The sequence below is a fragment of the Gopherus flavomarginatus genome, chromosome 11 (genome assembly GCF_025201925.1).
Source record: "Gopherus flavomarginatus isolate rGopFla2 chromosome 11, rGopFla2.mat.asm, whole genome shotgun sequence".
Classification (NCBI taxonomy): Eukaryota; Metazoa; Chordata; order Testudines; family Testudinidae; genus Gopherus; species Gopherus flavomarginatus.
The window spans coordinates 46,004,304-46,026,142 of NC_066627.1; the positions used below are offsets into that span (position 1 = coordinate 46,004,304).

Below are 21,839 nucleotides of genomic sequence, written 5' to 3' on the forward strand. Positions count from 1 at the left end.
CGTGACAGTTGTAATGTAAACTATCAACTATTTTTTGTTGTTAATTATCATTAAAATGCAAAACTTTCACAGTGACATATTGAGCCAGATAGTTTTTCCTTTTAGTAAAGTGATGCCATTTAGTGTTGTAATAATTTCAGTGTAGCAATATTTAACAAGTGACCTGAATCCTTGTAACAAATGAAAAATATAGATGTATTCTATACAAACATCTGTTCTAACCTCACTAAGATATTCAAAACACCCAGAGACAGGATATGCTTTAGTGACAAACTTGGCCACACTTTGCATGTTAATAAATCCTTTCCAAATGGTACTGAGACGAGAAAGAAAGAGGGAAGTATCTCCATCCTGAGGGGACCGTGACTCTGTGGTGCTGCAAAACAAAATCAGGGGAAAGAAAAGGGTTAGAAGTGTCACTTCCCTTTTTTTCTTCTGCCTCCTCCCACTCTTCAACTATTTAAGCATTTTAAACAAGTGAACAGATATTCCGAGAAAATTTAAACATCTAATGCTACTAAAAATCCAAATAATTATTATCTAAATTATGCTTGGAAATTAACTGAATCCTGGTGAAAGAATGCAAGGACCTACTGAAAATAAAAGCAAATATGCTGAGAGAGGGAATGAAGGGTACAGTGAGGGACATATTTTGTAGAGTCAAGCTAGCAATGTGATTATCATCTCAGACTCTATAGTAGATGTAAGCATCTTCCACTAAAAAAGTGAATGATACTGTATGTATGAAAACATTCTCATAGTAAAGAACTGAATGTGACTATAAATTATAACTGACTTTGGAAAAAAATGAAAAGCGAACAAAATCAAAAAAAGCATTTCATCCAAATTATAGAGTATGTTTGTTTCAAGTGACCTTGTCCTCTTACTAAATTGATCAATAGTGAGACAATTTCCAATCACCCCCCAAAATCAAATCTAAGAATATTTTAATTTTAGGATGAAATTCTGCTCTTAGCTATACCCATGTAAATTTGGAGTAACTCCCCTGATTCTCTCTATTTATACTAAAGTTTATATACCCATTATCCCACATTCATAACACCCTTTACTTTTAATGTAGGCAGAGTATGCCATTTGGAGAGGAAAAACGAGGGGATGATAAATCAAAAGATTTTCTGAGTGAGGACATATTTTAAAATCTGAACTGCCTTTCTTCTTAATATAGAAAAAAACATATTATTGGTAGAAAACAGTAATGTCAAAGGTTCAGGAGGTTGGTTTACTATAAAATTTACACACTTGATATTTGGTGATGGTGGAACTGTCAAATATCTTGGATCTGGTGAGGATGATGGTTTTGTTAATATTGATTTAGGAGTTGTTAAAACAGATTTTGATATTTCCTGTCTGGATTCCACCATGGAAACTTTGTCAGGCACAGGGCTGGAATGCGATGCTGAGGTCACAGTACCAGATGAACTGCTCATTGCTGTTCTGGGGTCCCTGCCAGATACAGTTACTGTAGTGACAACTCCTGCAATGCAAGAAGTAGGATAAATCGAGACCTCTTCAGGCAAAGTAGATTCTGCATTATTATGCCCCTGTGTTGTAGGAAAGTACGTTGTTTCCAAGACTGACTGAGAGACTGTTTCTGTTACAGATCCAAGAGTTTCTGTTGTGTTTTCAGATACTGCCTCTGTTTCAGGCGCTGCAGTTGATGTAGAACTTTCATACTTTGGCTTTACTTCTGGCTTTGATTGTGTCTCCATCTTTTTAGCAGAAGTCATTGACAATTTTGATTTCTTTGGTGCTGGTTCATCATCAGATGCTGAAATCTGACCTTTAAATGAGACAAACAAAAGTTTTATTTATTGTTACTTGTATAATAAATCGTGCTAGAAAGAAAAATCAAATAATTTATATAGCATCTGCAGCTAAGCATTCTTCTCTCTCTCTCAAAACAGAAAATAGAGTTTACTACCTATACTAAATAAATAACTAAGTAGAGTTAAGGTGGTCTAAATAGAAAAAGATAATTATATCAATTAATTCTACACAACTATAAAAAGGACCAGTTTATTCAACATGGGCTTGGTCCTAGCCTACCAAAGTCAATAGACATCTTCCCACTGACTTCAGTGAGTGTTGGACTGGCCCTTTACACATAAGATTTCTTATGTGCAACACTAAATTGACATTATCTCTAAACTGAACATTATGTATACCTGTACAGATTTTGCAGTTCAGGTCAAAAAGATGGGCTCGATGCTGACTTGTTGTGTCCTTTAACATACTGCTAAAAATATCCAGAAGGGGAGCACTACTTTTCTCTGGTGCATCTCGGGTTGATTCTTGCTGCTCCTAAAAATGAACAAATGCAAAAACAAAAATGACTGGTTGTTCATTAATTTCAAATATATCAAAGCCTTTGGAATCCATAGTTTGAAGTTTAAGCTGTTTTAACAACAAAAACCTTAAAAAGTCATTTGGTCTCAGCATCTTTGAAAACATTCTTTATACATTATCACTTTACCTGTGTTTCCTTTTCCCCCCACAGTCTTTAGTAAGGACACATCACAGGAAATTAAGAGCTCTCTTTTTTAAGAATTGTTCTGCTCTCTGTCCCCATCTGACATCAAAAATATGTCCTATCAAATCATAAGTTTTCCCAGCAACCAAACTGTGATATTATCGATTGTGTTTTCATATGGAAAGTTATCAGAAAGCATAGATCAACTCTTCAGAAACAAAGATCACTTGTAAAAATTAATATCTTTCTAAAATGAGCATCAAAAGGTAGATAAATATATAGTGTCTGATTTTAAAGACTGTCTGCAGTAGTATGCCCATCAATAAGCTTGGTGCACTCCTAAAATTAAAATGCAAATTCTTGTAAAAAACAAATGGTTATTTTACATATTTAGAAACGCTCTCTTTTTTGGTGAATGGTATGCAGAACTAGTTGTCATATTTTCCTCAGTGGTTCAGCACTTAAACAACTGTTTATACTTACATCTGAGTCAGACACTGGTGGAGAATCTTCCATATTTACATCTGGTATGTTTTCCTGTTTTATGACTGACTTCTTGCTTTCATGAGATTTACTTCTTGACTCTGCTATCTAAGAAAAGTATAAAATTATATTCTAACATCAAAAACTCACATATGTACTTGTACCCTATTATCTATTTGAAATAGTTAATTACAAATGTACTCTACTTTGTACCCTATTACCTATTATTTCAATAACCACTGAAGGCTACAAAATGTATTGGTCTGCCAAAATTCTCACCCTCAGCAAATGTTAAACTTTTGTGCAGGTGACTCTGGAAAGTCATTTATTAACATCACAAACCCATCAACAATTCCTATGTGAATACATGATAAACAGAATTACATTACTTACTGATTTGATTGGTTTCTCTTTCCACACAGACAGCTCTTTGGAGAGAAGTTCTTCTGGCTTCATTCTCACTAGCTTTGACAAAGAAATCTCTTCACGAAGAACACGATGGAAAAGTCCCTGAAACAAAAACCTACTTTACTGCTATGTCGAAGAATACCAAGAGTTAGATAACTAGTAAAGGAGATTCTTCTTGCAGAAGAATGAACTTTATTCCTTAATTTATGAACTCCATATTAAAAGGTACTAACTAGGTGTAAGCAAAATTGAAAAGGCTTAGTACAAACAGATACTAAGGATTGAACGGGCATACAGATGAACTATTTTCTGATCACTAAAAGTAATCCTCCAGTGTAAGGTGAACTGCATTTCCAAAGTGGTGTGAGGAAAGCTTGCACGACCACTATCTATGCTATACCTGTTTTGTAAATAAAAAGGACCTCAGCTTACTCCGCTCTCAAGTCTACATTTTCACAAGCATTCAATTCATGTTTTAAAAGGATCATCATTCTGTTCAGCTCCAGTGAATCTGTGGATCCACTCTAGCTGAAGTCATCCAATGCGTCACACAATGCCAGAAAGGTAAAGAGAGTTGGAATTTCTTGTCACCTTTGCCCAATATATCATTATAAGCAGTATCGTATTCTGAATCAAACAAAGTAACCAAGTTTGCTAGGAATTAATGAGTCACACACAAAGACATTTTGAAAATCACTTCTTTTCAGTCAAGATGTGAATGATTTTGGAATAACTTCGGGTAAGTTCTACAGCCTCAAAATTTAGAGCTAGTAGAGTTTTGCATATGGAAATTAAAAATGTTAAGTGTCAAAGAGGTTTCATATATTTTAGCATATATCCTGCGTTTAAGAACACAAACCTGATTTTTTGGGTCCTTAAGATTGAACATGATACTGCGATATTTACTCTTATATCGGTTGTCTGTAACTTGAAACAAATTAAACATTTCCTTTTCAATATTCAGCGCTATCTTGCCCACTTCACTCTCTGTCATGACCAGATCATCACTATCATTGACTCTGTACAAAAAAAAAAATTATTATTATTACTCTTCCTCTAAATACAACATTGATATTAAATAAGTTTGGTAATTTTAATTGCGAGTAAAATCTTTTAAAAAAAAATTGTGAATTCAGGGAGGCTACTCACATGCATGAAGTTAATCACGTACTTAAAGGTTTACAGGTTCAGGGCCTTAGAGGCAATATTCTCCACACAAGTATTTTTGTTTTCACTTTTCAAGGGAACTACAATAAGTTAGTTTCCCTACCACTAAAGAGGAAAAGTTAAGATGACATTGTACTTGTTTGTGTAACCATCTCTGATTTGTTTTTTAATTTTATAACTAATTAGCAATAGTTTGAAATTACATGGTGCTTTAGTGTTTGTCAGTAACTGATTTGTTTTTAAATGGTGTGATTACTACTATTTTTTCTTGAGGGGGAGGGATAAGGAAAGGGGTAAACCTATATATCACAGTCTTTTATCCTTTGGCAACAGGAAAGTAAATTAATCATACTGTATTCTGTATATTTTCTTTAGATTTTAACTTAGTAACAACTGCATTATAAAAGTTTCTATGTTGTGATTTAAGACTTTATATTAAAATTGCCATCATAATACTTCAGGTTTTTCCCCCTGCCCTTTAAGAACCTTTAACATTCAATTCTGATTCTGTGCATTTGGAAATTTTACCTCTGAATGTGAGATATCACCAAACTTTCTTTACTTCAGTTTAATGTTAAGCTTATGTCAACTATTTCACTTGAAGCATGAAGTCACTGCCTTCTTATCACTGTTAAAGAGCAGTGCAGTCTAAACATTTATTTCAAAGTCTGTTAATGCCTTTACAGTAACTCACTTAAAGTCATCCTGGTTAAAGTTGTTTCGTTGTTATGTTGCTGATCAATTAAGGAACATGCTTGTTTAAAGTTGTGCAATGCTTCCTTCTAACGTCGTTTGGCAGCCCCCTGGTTTGTCCACTGCTTGCAGGAAAAGCAGCCTGTTGCAGCTAGCTGGTACGGGCTTGGAACCAGGGTGGACCGGCCCCCCATCAGCTCCCTACTCCCCTAAGTTCCCTGTGCAGCAGCTGCCAGCAGGCTAGCAATGGCAGCTGTCCCTCCCTCCACTGCCATGTGTTGCTCCTGCCCTCTGCCTTGGAGCTGCTCCCCGAGCCTCCTGCTTGCTATGCAGGGGGAGGAAGGAGGGACTAATGTCAGGGTGTCCCCCTCCCCCTGCTCCTACACTCTGCTTACCCCTTCTTCTCCACATAGAGCAGGGTGGGAACAGGGACAGAGAGAGCCTGGGGCAGCAGCTGCTCTCTCAACTTCCTGACACTTAAAATGACAATGCACTTAAGAGTGGGTCAGCTTACTCAAAGGGGCAGAGTGTATCTCTCTCTCTCCCACACACAAGGTGTATGTCTGTCTTTGTCTGCTATGCTGTCTCCCTTCCCCGCCATTCCTGCTGCCTTGTAGAATGTGAGGCTACATTAACAACAATGTATTAACCCCTGAGGGCTCAGCAAAGTGCTAGTTCATCATTCAGCACCGGGGTTCTCAAACTGGGGGTCAGGACCCCACAGGGGGTCATGAGGCTATTACATGAGGGGTCGCAAGCTGCTTTCCCTCCAGCATTTATAATCGTGTTAAATATATTAAAAAGTATTTTTAATTTATAGCGGGGGGTGTCACACTCAGAGGGTTGCTATGTGAAAGGGGTCACCAGTACAAAAGTTTGACAACCACTGATTTAGCAGCAAGGCATTCCCTGGGAAATATCCCACCCTCTAACTTCACCACCTCAACCAAGCTTCACAATCATCATAGCTGTGAACAGTATTAAATTGTTTAAAATGTACAGAGCGAGTGAGTGCGTGTAATTATTTTTTGTCTGGTGAAAAACATTTTCCTGGAACCTAACCGCCCCCCCGTCCCTTACATTAATTCTTATGGGGAAATTGGATTAGCTTAACATCGTTTCGCTTAAAGTCACATTTTTTAAGAACATAACTACAATGTTAAGTGAGGAGTTATTGTACAAAGTAAGTGTGTTGAATTCCCACCTTTTCCATAAAATTTCTTTGAGGGATCGTCGTATATTTTGTCGAATTTGAGAGTTGGGTTGTGATTGCGTGGGGTTAGCTGCTCCTTTTGCTTGTGCGATTGCAGACGTAGCTGAAGTGGAAGACATTGCTGTTTTTCTAAGCCCTCCAGGTAAATTGGAAGAGACAACTGATTTTTTGGAAATTGATGGTGAGCCATGGGAAAGAGATGACTGTTTTGAAGAGGAAACATTGCCTGATGAAAGCCAAGATTTCTTAGGAATTACACCTTTGAAGCTCGCAGCAGAATATTTAGTTGGGTGTTTAGTTAGTGAAGTGCTAGTAAATGATGGGGACTTCTTTGGACCAAGGTTTTTGGACAGGGAAGACGTGTGTTTCTCGACTGCAGAAGGTGAAGCAACCCCTTTCTTTGATGCTGTAGTAGGCTCTATGGGTTTATCCTCATTCTTCTTCTCTTCCTTCTGGGCTGTTAAAACAAACAGAAAAACAATAAAGATATGGCTATAAAATAAATGGCCATGTACAATAATACCTAAGTATACCGAAGCAGCTTTACAAATATCTTTAAAAAATTGTATTACACTTAGTATCTTCATTCTGCATCAGATTTGATAATTGTATTATTACTTTCGATATTCATTTAGATGGGAGACATGATCCTACTAATGAAAACCAGTTATTCATTCAGAAAGAACAGTCTGGGAAATAATGCCTCCAAACAGCCTAATTTTCAAACAGGCATCAACTTCAGTTTGTGTCATACAACCTATTACAAGCTCACAATTCTTTAACTTTCACTGGCTTTATTAAAATATGAAAAAAAAATGTGCATAGGTATATCTTAGCTTGGTTTGGAATAAATTGAGTATTTAAATACTGGACAGAATATATTCCATACAAAGAGGACGCTGAGTATGGAGATTGAGATTACTTCATTTCAAACAAACTCCTTTAAGGTTCTCAGAGAAAAATTATGAGGATATATCGCAATATATACAAAACATTTAAAAAGCTATACCACCCTCAAACAGTCCAGACATGGGTTTCATTAACAATCAGATATTAATATTCAACTTGCATGACAATGAAAAAACCTCACCAGTGCTTTTTGAATGAAACACATATTACTATCTGAATTAAATAATCAAGTTATAACAATTTACTTAACATTTATTCCAGTACATGTAGTTATTGTCTAGATTTTATAAATTTGAGAGCATGAATTCACAGTGGCAAATCATTTCCAAGAGCTTAAATTTTACTAAACATTGTTTTTAAAAAATCAGTTACTTTTCCTTTACACAAACATAATTTAAGGACTGCATTAGGTACTGTTTGCTGCACTGAGCTTTCATACAGTCTCTCATTCTAATCGCTCCAGTTGAAAGTAAGTGAAATAATCTGACATCTCTAACTATTAGTACGTTTTTATTTAACTTCAAGTTTTTCTAATTGTCGACCTCTCCCTCTGCCACTGCAAAGCTGTAAGATATTAGACAGGCAATTTGATGTCAGGAAAAGGTATAAGATTACACAAGCGAAGGCCCCAGTTCTCAACTGTGCAACAACTCCACTTGGGGACATAAGATGGTGACAAAGGTGTTCATGCTATAATTCCTGGATCTGTTAGGGAATGATTCAGCACAGCAGGATCAGGAAAATCAGCAAAAGCAGGAAAGGACAGTTTCACATTGGGGTATTACATACAGAAACATCATCATTTACAGATAACAATTCTAATTGTTACGCCACCATCCTGGATCTTTTATGATGCAACGAATAGTCCATTATGTGAAGGACTGAGGATGTGGGAGATTACTCAGGAACAACTCCTGAAATGTCATTCCATTTCTTCCTTCTGAAGGAATGCTGGGAAGACCAAGTTGTGACTTTATGCTTCCCCTCTCAGACTAGAAGTAGCTAGACTAGTTATAATGTGGACCCTTCTAATGACACAGAACACTTTAAACAAGTAGGACGTCTAAATATAAGATTTAATTGAATAAGTCAAGTTTATCATAGAGGATTTGGTGCACTTCCTGGACCTCTCCCATAGAATGCCCTCAAGACAAGTTATCAGCAGACCCAACACGTTTTGTTCTTTACCCTCCACACCCACTGCAATACAATCAGAAAGCAGCAGCAAAGTTCAGACTCTTAGGATAAAAATGTTTCCGTCTCTTTAGAAATGGACTCCAAGATGTGTAACCTCCTGGGCAAGATAGATAGATTTTTGGACTTGTTTAACACTATGTTGAATAAGTTCCATTGTCTCTAGAGCCACAAAGAGACAAGCCCACACCTTCTTTAGATGGTCTGTTATGAAACACTTTCATCAGAACTCAAGGAACTGATGCTCTAATAAACCAGATGTCACAATATTGTAGTTGGAAGTAGCTATTGGCACATGAATGTAAGCATCTTGAAGATCCACAGGTGCCAGATTAGTTACACTCGCTCAGTCAATAATCACATTCCAAGTGACTCCTTCCTGAATCTTGTGGGGGCAATATGTGACCATTTCCAGTCCAGGATGAAACAACTTCCTTTTGACACCTTGAGCGTGATCAAGTGGAATGAATGACTGAATTTCTCCACTGAGTGAACTAAAGTAATTTTTTGTCCTGAAAATGATTTACTGTAAACTATCACTGTCCCATTTTTTGATGTACTGGGACAATATTAGCCAAAGTCAGGATGTATAGGAACTATGAAACAACAGTAATACCTAATACTTATATAGACTGGGAAGTGAGGAGAAGGGCCCAACAGTCTAATATGACGAACCTTCATTGATGTTGAAATGTAATAAGCTTGCTTCTAACTCTCAAGATTTAGTTCCTTCATTGGTAAAGATTATCTCAGAGGTTTCCACAGTACCTTCTTTGTGGTACCTAAGCACTTCCATGGTACCAAAACATATATTCAGCCTAGAAACTAGACAGAGAAGGGTTTCCTACCATTTCAGTTTGGCCAAAACAGGCTCAGAATTACTGGACGCAGAAAGCCCAGATACTTCGTTCAACAGTCAGGAGTCTTGGGAACAGGAGAGGCTTATATACCCAAGAGCCATGTATTGATGTGGCTGCAGAAACTAACACTTTCAGACCTTCTTTCTTGGTTTATTGAACTTCTGACTCATTTTGAGTACATATCTTTTCTTACTGCTTTCAGTAAAAAGGGGCAGAAGCAAGTTTCTGCGACTCAGTACAAAGTAGGGTGACCAGATGTCCCGATTTTATAGGGACAAACCCGATATTTGGGCCTTTTTCTTATATAGATGCCTATTACCCCCAACCCCCATCCCAATTTTTCACACTTTTGGGAAATCTGAGTAGTGCTGCTATATTACTCGTGATAACAGTGAATGACTCAGCACTTCCTGACTGGTATATTACAGTTGCAGAAATAAAAGAAAAGGCTATTCTGGAGAGATGTTTGTTTGTATTTGCTATATTTGTAAGTATTGTGTAGAACATTTAAAATGAGGAAGAAGTCATATTTACCCACAGGACTCTTTTGTATGGAATTATAAATGGTTCATATTTAGCAATTTTATGCAGGTTTCCCAACGTTGCAATTATTTGTGTAAGGATTTTCAGAACATATATGAAATTCAGTTACGTGTGTAAGCCCAAAAGCATTTTACCCAACAGAAAATTACGGAAGATTTAATATATTTCTATATCTCAAATATGACACTTGATTCTTTTGTAGCTTAATACATACTCATAACCTCATGAATATAAAACATACGCAAATATTTTTGCCATCATCATCCTCCCAATCCCCTCTAGCACCATTTGTCTAACTTACATTGTAAACTTCTTCAGGCTGGGACAAGTGATGTGGCTAAACAGTGTCATATGCAAATTATCCAATTAAACAATTCTGAAATATAAATGTCTATGGCTGAAGGGATTAATTTTATAGAAATGCATCAGCCCCAGCACTCTGGCATTTCTGAAAGCTCAAGAGGTGTTAAGATATTTGTCTTCTACTTACAAAGACAGACGTGGTTAGCTGTTTTTCTAGATTGTGCCCTTTCTGTGGTTCACTTATTTTTTTAAAATCTGTTTTTGCAGAGGGAGATATTGCCTCATAGGACATCACTAGAAATGTGATGTCTACAGAACAATGGGGATAAAACAAATATTTTTAGGTATTAATGATGTTCCTGAACCATCCATATTTCCCTTAAGAAGTGCTTTTTTGACCTAGTGGTTATAACATTCACAACAATTAAACACAGCAGCTGCTTTGAAAATGTTAATCTTTTGTCCAACAGACATTTTAAATTAAATTATGCAATATGCTTGACAAATGAAGTGAGATGTGATAAGCCTCAATGTGCATCATAAGGGAGGCTAATAGATTCCTATTTTGGTTCAGATTCCTAGTGGTTGTAGTAGAGTAATTCCACTGAAATATCTGATCAGACTCAAAACTGAATAAAATCCTTTTACAATCAACATCATTCATAAAAGCATAGATATTTAATCACTCCATATTAAACTCTATGTTGACTAGAATTTTAAGGAGGGTCTAAAAGCAATATGTGGTATTATTAATTGCTTTTTTCAAAGTAAATATTTCAAACACTAACCTCTGGAAGCTTAGAAGTGTTTTTCCCTCCCCGTTATGAAAACTTTAGACGTCTGATATAAAAATCATGATCTGATGTAAAACTGCTATGACTTTGTATTTTTACCATGTGAGAGATAGCTGCTTTGTTTGGGAAGAATTTAGTATCTGATAATAGCAAAGGATTTTTTTCCTCCAGTGCTGGAGGATTTTAACACCGAATAATAGGTAATCAAACTGTAAGAAGTTACACAGCAATAATTAAGACAGCTCATTCAACAGAAAAAATTTATCTTACTGCAAATTTTCCTTCGAGTACTGTCATTTGGCTAAAAAAAATTTATGCAAATATAGGAGTATACATACATAAAATATATATGCAAATTTAGAAGTATTTATTTGTTGGTTACTCATATAGCTAAAAAATATTCATGTTTTATAAATGTACCAGGTTCAAAATGAGCCAAGCTGAATTAAGGAGTCAGTTTTAAGTTATATTAAGTGAAGTCTGCAGTGTTTTATCATATTTTAGGTAAGTATGCTATCAAATTCTTTTTAAAATATACTTCATACTAAAGTCAAAAATTATTACCTGAACAGCACTGAGTACAACTAGATTTTAAATATATATATTACACACACATGCACACACACTTATCTGAGTTGTATTATGGGTGACTTTCTCCATTATTGTGGAAGTGATAATGAAGGCATCTCTCTCTACCCTATATATTAACAGGAAGGGAGTTAAATACTTGTTCATCAGCACTTTAATAGAAAAAAGGAAACAGAGCTTGAAAGTTAATACTGTGCTCAATCCCTTACTTCCCATATTTAGTCTAATATCAGGCTGCTTAGAGTGGTTTGCTGCAGGCTGCCTTGGCATTGTGCCAATGGAAAAAAAACAAAACAAAACCCAAAACCCCACCCTAAAGTAAAATATTGTCAAATATAAAACTTCAGCTTCTGGAGTTGTTCAATCGATGCAGTGTTGTGAAAAAGATGCTGTAGCATCTTCTACTCTGTGGCACTGGCATTACTACTGAAGTCGTAAAAATTTGAGTCAAGAGAGATAATTCTCCAGATCAGCAGACACCAGAAAATGAGGAAATAAACTTTAGACATTTCACAATACTTAACAATTCAGTCTACATCTTAAATTGTGGCAACTAAAAATTTCTACCTAAGGGGACTTCTTGATGATAGAACTTGGAAGTTAATAGGATTTCTCAAGCACAAACCTGTGTTTACTTTCTAATTCAATTTTATACAGATAGCTCAGTGACTTGAAAATACCTACTGAATATTACCTTAAATACTTATTTATTTAAAGGACACTGCACTAAACCATTTTAAGAAAACTATTAATCAAAATTTGATTCATTACAACAATCAGACACTAACTCCGCCCCTGCCCCGAGCTCACCCCCGCCTTTTCTTCCTATGACTGGCTACTTCACCATGAATGAGCCCCTGAAATATGTTGTATGCAGTGTAATTGTAGCCGTGTTGATCCCTGGATATTAGAGACAAAGCTAGTACAATAAAAGATATTACCTCACCCACTGTATCCCTTGAAATGTGTTAACTATTTAAGCTGTACAGTTTGTTTCACCTCATATTTATCTGTGACACTCCTGAGTACATTTCCCAGGCCTGACGAAGAGCTGTGTGCGAGCTTGAAAGCTTGTGTCTCTCTCACCAAGAGCCTGGTCCCATCAAAGATATTATCTCACCCACTTTGCCTCTAACATCCTGGGACCAACACAGCTATCACAACACGGCAGACAAGTTTTTCCATTGTTGTTTTATTTCCTTCCATGGAAGTCTGGCTGTAGAAACCCACATTTTCTGAAAAATCTCTGCATTTCTGTTTAGTCAGGTAGGTCTGTGTTATCATCATTCATGGTATTTCATTTAATAATCCCTATGATTTTAGTTTAGTAAGCTGTGTGCAACCATCTAGTTACTACAAACTTTTATCACTTAAAAATTAAATTCACTTCAGCTTACCAGAAAGGGAGGGAGAGTTGTTGCCATTTTTCTTCCTTTTTAGTTATCTGAATTATTGTTCCATCAAATATTAAATTTCTTGCTATAGTTCACACTGACAGTTTTAAACTGTATGGCCGTAGTATAATACACACTGAGATACAGTGGTGAAGAGTCTATCATGAATATATATATAAATAAATTTAAAAATTGGGAGGTTTTTGCAGGTCTTCATAAAATTTGTAATAACCCCTCCCCTAGAACTGTAACAGTACAAGACATTACTTGAAAGAATATTTACAAATAATCTTTTTGTGGCTGTGGAAGATAAGTTTAAGTTTCTGAGAAGGGCTGGGGGGAAATCATTGGAATGGGGTAATATTGATGAATGTAGAACTCGGGTATTAAGATCAGCAGTAGAAAGTATCTATTCACTACAGTTATGACACTCACCACACTTAGGGATATGGATCACTTTACGGGAGTAAGTTAAAAAGCAAAAGACATGTCCCAGGTATAGTCTACCGTTAAAAGTTGTATCAGCATAGCTACATTGGTTAGGGGAATGAAAATATCCACATCCCGGACTAGCAGAGCTACAATGGAAAAGTGCTTTCATAGACATCACTAACATTGTTCAAGAAGGTGGGAATCCTACACTGACAGAAAAACCTTCTCTGTCAGCATAGGCTGCATCTACTACAGTGGGAGTTTAAGCTGGCTTAGCTGTTCCAACAAAGCTATGCCAGCATAGGTTCTGTAGTTAGACATTACCCAAGTATAGGAAGTAAAACCACTACATGCCATTGCCACACAGTAACTTCAAAAAATAAAGAGTGAAAATTCCCTGCCAGTAGGCTTATTTTTGGGTACCACAGCCAGCAGCTTATGAACAGGATGAATGGAGCTGTGCCTTTTGAACATGGCCAGACTGGAATGCAGATGTATTTCTGGCAGATGTAAACTTCTAAGGAGAGGACCTAACATTGGAAATGCCATGTGCCCCTGACTCCCTTTAGCCTCACCCTTAGACTTGGTAGGTTAAGGATTCTGGATGAGTGCAAGTGGTGCGGCAGGTCATACAGGGTGCAGCAGGCTCCAAGCCTATATAGGCGTTATGTAGGTCATATCCAGCATTTTGATTTCACGCAAAAGTTAACTAGCATCCTGTGTAGAGAACAAGTGTAATATGTTTTTGCCAATCCATCTTGCTCGGAGGCAGGTAGCTGCATTATGTTTCCAAATGAACTTTATTATTATGTGCTGCAGTAGTCTAGCCTAAACTGGTAGGAAAAGGCGCTCTCAAAGTTGAAAAAGCCATCCCTGACCACTAAGCTGAGAAACCAGGGCAGCAATAAATTGAGTAAAACTCAGAGATTGTAAACTGTTTTACCAATGGGTGGGCAGGCTCCCTCAGTTGTGAATATTCCTAGATTTTGCCATTTCCACTTTCCTTTGCCACTCAGCATCATTTACATCTTATCTGACTGATGGTGAACCAACCAGGAATGACTAATTATGGGAATAACTGAACAAAATTATACTTTTTTTTAAAAAGCCACCTCTCTGCAGAGCAAGGGCTGTTGAATTCTCAGGCAAGCATGTTTTTGTTTTTAAATAATAAAATAAAAGTGAAACCCTTCAATTCATTCACATACAACTGAAAACTGAAATATCTTGGTCAGCTGGTGCTTTAAAGGTCAGTTATAAAGCACTCCACAAAGAGAAGTTACTTACCAGTAACTGTAGTTCTTCAAGTGTTGCCTCTGCATAGTCTCACAGTTGGGATGTGCACCTGGCACCTCAGAGCTTCAGAAACTTCTAGAAGAGACATGCCTGTAAGGTGCCACTCAAACACCTTCCTGGGGCACTGAACATTTAGTGAGTGCCTAAGGCCATGTAAGAAGGTGCAGACAACAACCATCTCAATTCCTTCTTTTCCGTGATCAGAGGAACCGCTCCTATGCCTGAAGTCTGTTTTTGTCAGACTTCATCATTTCTCTCAAAAAATAGTTGTATATAGTTAGCTTTTACTTATTTTACAGTATCATTTTTAGGCAATTTTAGTATGTGTGCGCCATTGTGAACTTGGGGATTTGGGCTAGTTCCTACTATCAAAACTGAGTTAGATCCTAATAAATCCAGATTTAAAAGGTATGCCTCTTGCCCCTCTATTTTTCTCAAGTCAGATGTCCATATCAGGTGTTTGTTCTGTCACAAGATCTCAATGCCTAAACTGGTGCTGTGTGCTAGGACTTTACAACCCAGGTACTGAAAGACTAGGTAACTAGTCTCCATTCTCACTTGATTGAGGAAACACTGGAGCTAGGCCGTGTCTACGCTGATGATTTGTTATGCTGAAAGTCAACAACATAGCTATGCAAATACAATTCTCTAGCACAGACAGACAAAGCTACCATGTGCAGTTACAGCTTGCTCCCTGCTTGAGATCACCTTACAGCAATTTACCCTGTCTACACCAGGGGATTAGACTTGTGCAGCTGGCCTCCCTAGTTGAAATGGGGGCAATACCTGCTGTAGACAAGGCCTTAGTTTTTTTCAGAACCACTTGTGTATTCAAGGGACAGTATAGGCCATCTTCAGCTCCAAAGCCTTCTGCACCCAGATCAACACAAATCAACAGAATCCAACAGTGGAAATACACAAGAGACCACCTCAAAGAACCCCTTTTATTTGGTGGAAGGGAAAGGGGGGGGATTTCCCATTGGTTATACAACCAAGTGAACAATATTAGTAAAAAAAAATGCAAACAGCAATATAGGGTGGTGAGTTTTTTAATCAAATGTCCATTGGTATCGAACAAGTAGAAAAGAACCACCCTATGAGCCAGACTGTGCCCGACACTTGTGCCAAGCCGCCTCCTTCACTCTTGTGGCTCTTCACGCAGGAGCCAGACACACAGTGTGATTGTGGAGTGCTGGCCTTCTGCCCTCCAAGAGCACTCAGGGCGACAGCTGCTTGAAAGGGGGAGTAGGATGCATGTGCCCTCACCCCCAAAGGTGGCAGGGCTCCAGTATGTATTTTCCCAGAGTACTGGCAGAGTCCTCTCAGGTACTTTCGATTCAAGATTTCCTCTCTGCACCACCCTCAATAGTTTTTACTTATGAAGTGCCCTAGTCCTCAATTATTATCAATAATGTGTCATGGGCAATTTGCACAGCGATAGCCCTGTACTGTGCCTTCTATTTCTTAGGCACTACTCTACAATGCTAGGGACTCATGATGGACAAGTAAAAACAGATCCCATGGAATGAGATAGGTTTGAATCAGGAGACTGGACATTCACTTGTGGGGACAAACAATGACAGGGTGGATTTTCTTCTCTACCTGCCTAGGCAAAATGCCTCTGCCACTAGCTCTTAGGCCTTGGCAACATACAAATTCGTACTTATTTAACTACTAAAGGTATAGAATCATAGAATATCAGGGTTGGAAGGGACCTCAGGAGGTCAAATGTTTTAATTGTATGTTTCAAAACTGGTTTAGTTAAACTAGTACAAGTTTGTACAAAGACATTCTTATTTCAGGTTGAATGTGACTTATTTTTGTTTAAATTAAACCTGTAAAACAAAATTAAGCTAAACCAAACTAAGCCACTCAAACTGAAATAAGCATCTACACATGAAACCACGCTAGTTTAATTGCATGGTGCAAATCCCTTTGTCAACACTGCTACTGCAGCTTAAGAGTAGCTTGTTTCAGTTTACTTTAAACCTGTTTCTAATAGTTTAAGCTAAGCCAAAATAAAAGTACGTACAACCTTCTGCACTGGTTTAAACTAAATTTGTTTTAAAATCACATCTTATGTTCAACTAGTGCAATTATGTGTAGACATGCCTTCGTTAAAATGGCACAAGTCTGTGTGTAGATAAGGACTTATTCTTTTCCCTCTGCAGGAATATTACAGGCTTTCATCCCACCTTGTTACCCTCCACTCCCATTATGTGTACACTGCTCCTCTCTTCCAGCCTTTCCTCTTTTTTACATTGTATGGCATATTTTCCTTTCCCTCCTCACCTATGCCATCTTCTACATTAAAAAATGTTTATAAATAAATATAAATAAAAATAAAAATACAAGGACAATTATCTCATGCACATCAGACTTTTGATTTTGGGCTCCCAACCCACTGCTGTCCTTTGACAATGTCTCCTCACTCTGTTACAGTTGTGTAGGAACAGAAGCAACCCAAAAGACCTTTGTATCGGGAATCCTTTGATGACAACTTGTGTAAGTAAGCACTACTCAGCCTGTGGATAAGGCTCAGATCTAGACAGAGGCAATGATTAACCGACGCCATAGAAGAGGCAAAGAAAAATGGAGGCTAACGTAATCAAGGGCAGAGTTTCACAAATGTTGCCCCCTTGCTTCCCAGAAGGAGGCACCATAAAATTGTCAGTCCCCTAATCGACTGTTGTAGGATGGGAGGAGAGATGTATGGCAAATTTTAGCCTGACAGAGCCCCTTTCAATGAACTATTTCTGCTTTAAAGTCCAATTCATTAATAATTTATAAGAAATACTACTATCAAACAGAATATTGCAATTAATGGCTAAGAATTCATACTAAATTACTAGTAATAGCTAAGTTGCAGCTAAGTCAATAAATAGTTTATTGGCTTTGTGATCGAAAACTTAACTCAGTGACTTATATCACAAGATCCAACATATGAATTTAAAATAGTTTAGGTTTAGTGTACACACTGGTTCATCTAATAAAATATATTTACTAGGTCTTGTAAGTTCTCCTCTTACTACCAAACGGCGTTATGATTTTATATAAGTTATGTGTGCTGTGACACAGCTGATAAGTGAATAATCAGCTTTAAAATTAGGATACAGGCAGACCTTTACCTTCAGTTTTCTTCTCCTTCTGATTAATCTTCCAGCTGGAAAATGCTGAAAGATTTGCAGCCGATTTCCACTTAAGTAAAAATGGTAAAAATTCATTTTCTCTTCCAAATGTTCTTCTACTATCAAAGAACCTGCATTGAAGTCTTTAGATATGTGCATGTCGACATGCTACTAAATGAACTTCGGCATCAGCAAGTGGCCCAGCCACCACCCACGTTGTTATAACCAAAATATTTTGATATCTCCCCAAGTCTTCTGTTTCCCACATATACACATAGGAGGTCTCTTCTGTAATTAGTGACCTTTACAAAAGATGTTAAATACCAATGAAGCAATTTTTTTCCCTTCAGTGGAAGGGTAAGTTATGACTTTATATACTGAATTAAAAATGTAACAGTTGGCTAATTTGTCAGAAAGTAACACACTTTCTCTTATTTACTATAGGACCAATAATGAGAGAACTACTATTCATCACTGACATTCTTTAGATCCGTTCTGAGTCATTCTCTACTTGAATTCTCCGTTTGACAATATTTCTCTGAAATTTTTGTTGTTGTAGATATTAACTACTTCAACTAAAAAAAGTAAAGCTTTATAAACCTTTCAGAATGCTGCTCAATACAAGCAAGACTGCACTCCTAGCCCACCTGACATATGAAGATATCAAAAGGCTCAAATGACTAAAAGAAAAAACAAAACCACCAATTCAGTACCCGTGGTCGACTTTAAAAGTAGTCTAGAATATTTGACAGGACCACAGCTTTAACATAATATGCAGATTTTCTGTATTAAATATAAATCTGGATCCAGACATCCTTCAGATGTGTTTCTTATTTCAGGATCCGCCATTTTTCATTTTACTGTGATTATCTATTTTGTACAAGTTTTCAAATACACTGGGCAAACAAGGGGCAGATCACACATAAAAATATACATATAATTTACAATTCGCTGTTAAGTTGAATGACAACCAGATATATCAGTGACGTATGATCCGGAGCTCCATCTTCCATCTGGAGATTTTTTTTTATGAAGTGCACTGACAATTCACTTATTCCATTTATCTAAGAAAATCACCCCCCCGCCCCCACTATTAATTCCTATGAACTCAATGCATGACATATTAAAAATGACAAAAAATAAGGACAATAGCTCTTTTGTAGAGCCAAGTAAGCAATGGATATTATCCTCCTTTGCGATCCCATATTTTTGATAAAAACCTTATGAATTAAATATCAAATCAGTAGACTAAACTCTCTCCCTCAACATATGCATTAAAAAGTTAACTCTTTTTAGAAATGCACTGTTTTTATAAAACATGGCAGACGATTTTTAAAAGGCCATAACTTTATCAGGTTATTTTAGAAATCGTTTTGTTGGGGCTGTGTTTTTCCTGCTTGAAAGAGAATCCACTGGATAGACATTTACACTGTCTATTTTGCTATTTCATTTTACTTCTACTTTGACAAGCCCTGAAACTTGAAGGCTTTAACAACCACTTGATATAAACTGAAGGCTAAGGGTACATTAAAAAAACATGTCCTGGCAAAAGTATTAAAATACTACCGATTCTGTCCTCCACGCCAAACCTGGATCTTTGAAAGCCCTTGTTTCACCTTCCCCAATCTCAATGACCCTTATCCTTGTAGCAATTAAAAATTAATTTTGAAATACATTTTCTATATATGTGGTGTACTGGATGCTATGAGTAAATGCGGATCAGCTACTAAAATAAACAGGCCTAATTTCTGGGGGGAAAAAATGTGTATATTTACTTCCCCATAGCTGTACAGCCTAAATACTAACTACTTCTTCAACACAAATAAATAAAATTTATTATTATTCTTGTGGCATCATATGTGCATGATGCTTCCTAGTTAATCAGTACAGCTGAAACAATAAAGCCAATGATTTCCATTCAGCTTGTTAAGATGTTAGACAGTGTAAACCAATACTCAGCCTTTATGTTTCGATGGATTTACTAAATTGCAAGCAGGGTCTAATTTCTCATCACAAAATATTATGAATCTGAAAATCCAGGGGAACCTTGAAGCAGCCATTGTAGTGGGCGTTGGAGGGAGGAGGAGAAATCTTTAGAACTGTGTGTTGCGTGCTTCAAATAACCATGTTACAAGTGTTTCTGTATATGAACCAAATTCAAAGGAAGAGATCATTTTTATCATACAAGTGTACTGAATCCCACTCCTACCCAGATTATGTGTCAACATTTAACAGAGGACTAAAGGGGTTTTGCTCTCTCCGTCCTGCCACTCAATCAAATCACTGTCATGTTAAAAGGTACTGAAATCTTACATCCACTTACAACAATATTTAGCATACAGTATAGCTGCATTTTATGCGTGTGCTATATTGACTGAAGGAAAGACTAATTTAGGGTCTGAACAAAGACTGATCCTTCAACCCTCAGTCACTGAATTTACTCATTTGACTCCTGTAGGACAATGTGGGTAATTAAGGGTTTGTCGCATGAATAAGGATTTGCAGGATCAGGTCCTTAGCTTGAGGATAGAGAGCACCTACTTAGGAGAATTTCCATTTCAGTTCAGTACAATGTAAATATATATATAACTATGTACACTGAACAGAATAAAGCATACACTACCTTACTTTTACATTTTAACAATTTGCAGAAGTTCCCTAAACAAAGACGCTGTGATTGATGTTTCTTAGTAGACACTATGGATCACTTCAATCACAAATTATTCTACCAGATTTATAAACCAAAAATGAAAGAATCTTTTCCACAGAAAAAAAATTATATTTGGTAGTTTAATAATGGTACAAGCAGAATCCAAGACATTTGTAGAACTTACCTTAATCAGAGCAATCTAAAATTCCATCCCTATTGGCTGATTAGAGAACTCTTCATCTGGTATACACTGAATTGTCTTGTATTCATTAATAAGGCCTGATCTACATACACATTTTGTACCGATTTAGTTTTCAGTTAGGGGTGTGCTATTCTGTCAAAACAGTTAAATCAGTGTAACCCCTAGTCTGGATGCAGTTATATCTCAATAAAGGTACCTTATGCCAATATAGCATTTTCCCTTACAGAAATAAGCTGCACTGATACAAGCAAATTGATACTGGTGTAACGGCATCTACATTAACTGGGTTGTACCACATGCAATTATAGTAGTATATTATTATTATTAATTATTTGTATTACCATTAGAGCAGATTTCTGAGTGTAGACAGGAGTTCATAACGGGCCCCTTTTTAGACAGGAAAAAACTGCTTTTTGAAAACTACAATGGTAATTTAAAATGCAACTCTGTAGTTATTATGGGATATAAAGTATCAAAAACTATTAATTTACATCAAATAGGAGAAAAAAGTAATCTCCAGAACACTTTAAATACCATGTACTAAGGCTGCATTTCTAAAAGAAGTGCAGTAAAATAGAGTGGGAAGTTTAAATTTAAATACAATATACTACAGTATTCCTGAGAAAGTCTAAAAAGTTGTGTATAATAATAAAGTAATTTTTCTGGGGAAATATTTGTGTGTCCTTTATGTTCAAAAGTTCTTTCACCTGAACAATCTAGGTCTCAAGATGAATTTCAAAATGAAAAAGTATTCACTTGTTTTAAATGTGTATTTGTCAAGTTAATATATAATTCATCTGTTTAATAACCAGGTCTACTTCTGAAAATAAAAATTAAACCCCGATAAAAGATGGCTAATAAAAGCTGGGAGAAAAAGTAACATTTGCATTCATTACATTTCAAATTGAGAAAATATCAGTCAGTAGACATCTATTTATCATGTGTTTTGAAATGTAAATCATATGATTTCACTTAAAATCCTATTACATTATAACACTATTTCACTGGAGTCAATCAAAAATTTGATAAAGTACAAAATATATTTCACATTGCAAATCAGTATTTACTTACCTTTATATGAGCTAACAAGA

General features: G+C 36.6%; 1 protein-coding gene across 5 annotated transcripts in view; it reads right to left on the minus strand.

Moving 5' to 3' along the window:
* DIDO1 (death inducer-obliterator 1) overlaps positions 1-21,839 on the minus strand; it is a 90,242-nt gene that overhangs the window by 21,978 nt on the left and 46,425 nt on the right. For all 5 annotated transcript variants that reach the window (XM_050918655.1, XM_050918654.1, XM_050918656.1 and 2 more), the window contains 7 exons: positions 6,447-6,912; positions 4,242-4,401; positions 3,368-3,484; positions 2,975-3,082; positions 2,187-2,322; positions 1,261-1,801; positions 223-376 (listed from right to left, as the gene is read on the minus strand). In XM_050918655.1, coding sequence (XP_050774612.1) covers positions 223-376; positions 1,261-1,801; positions 2,187-2,322; positions 2,975-3,082; positions 3,368-3,484; positions 4,242-4,401; positions 6,447-6,912 — 1,682 coding nt within the window. The remainder of the gene's footprint in view (positions 1-222; positions 377-1,260; positions 1,802-2,186; positions 2,323-2,974; positions 3,083-3,367; positions 3,485-4,241; positions 4,402-6,446; positions 6,913-21,839) is intronic.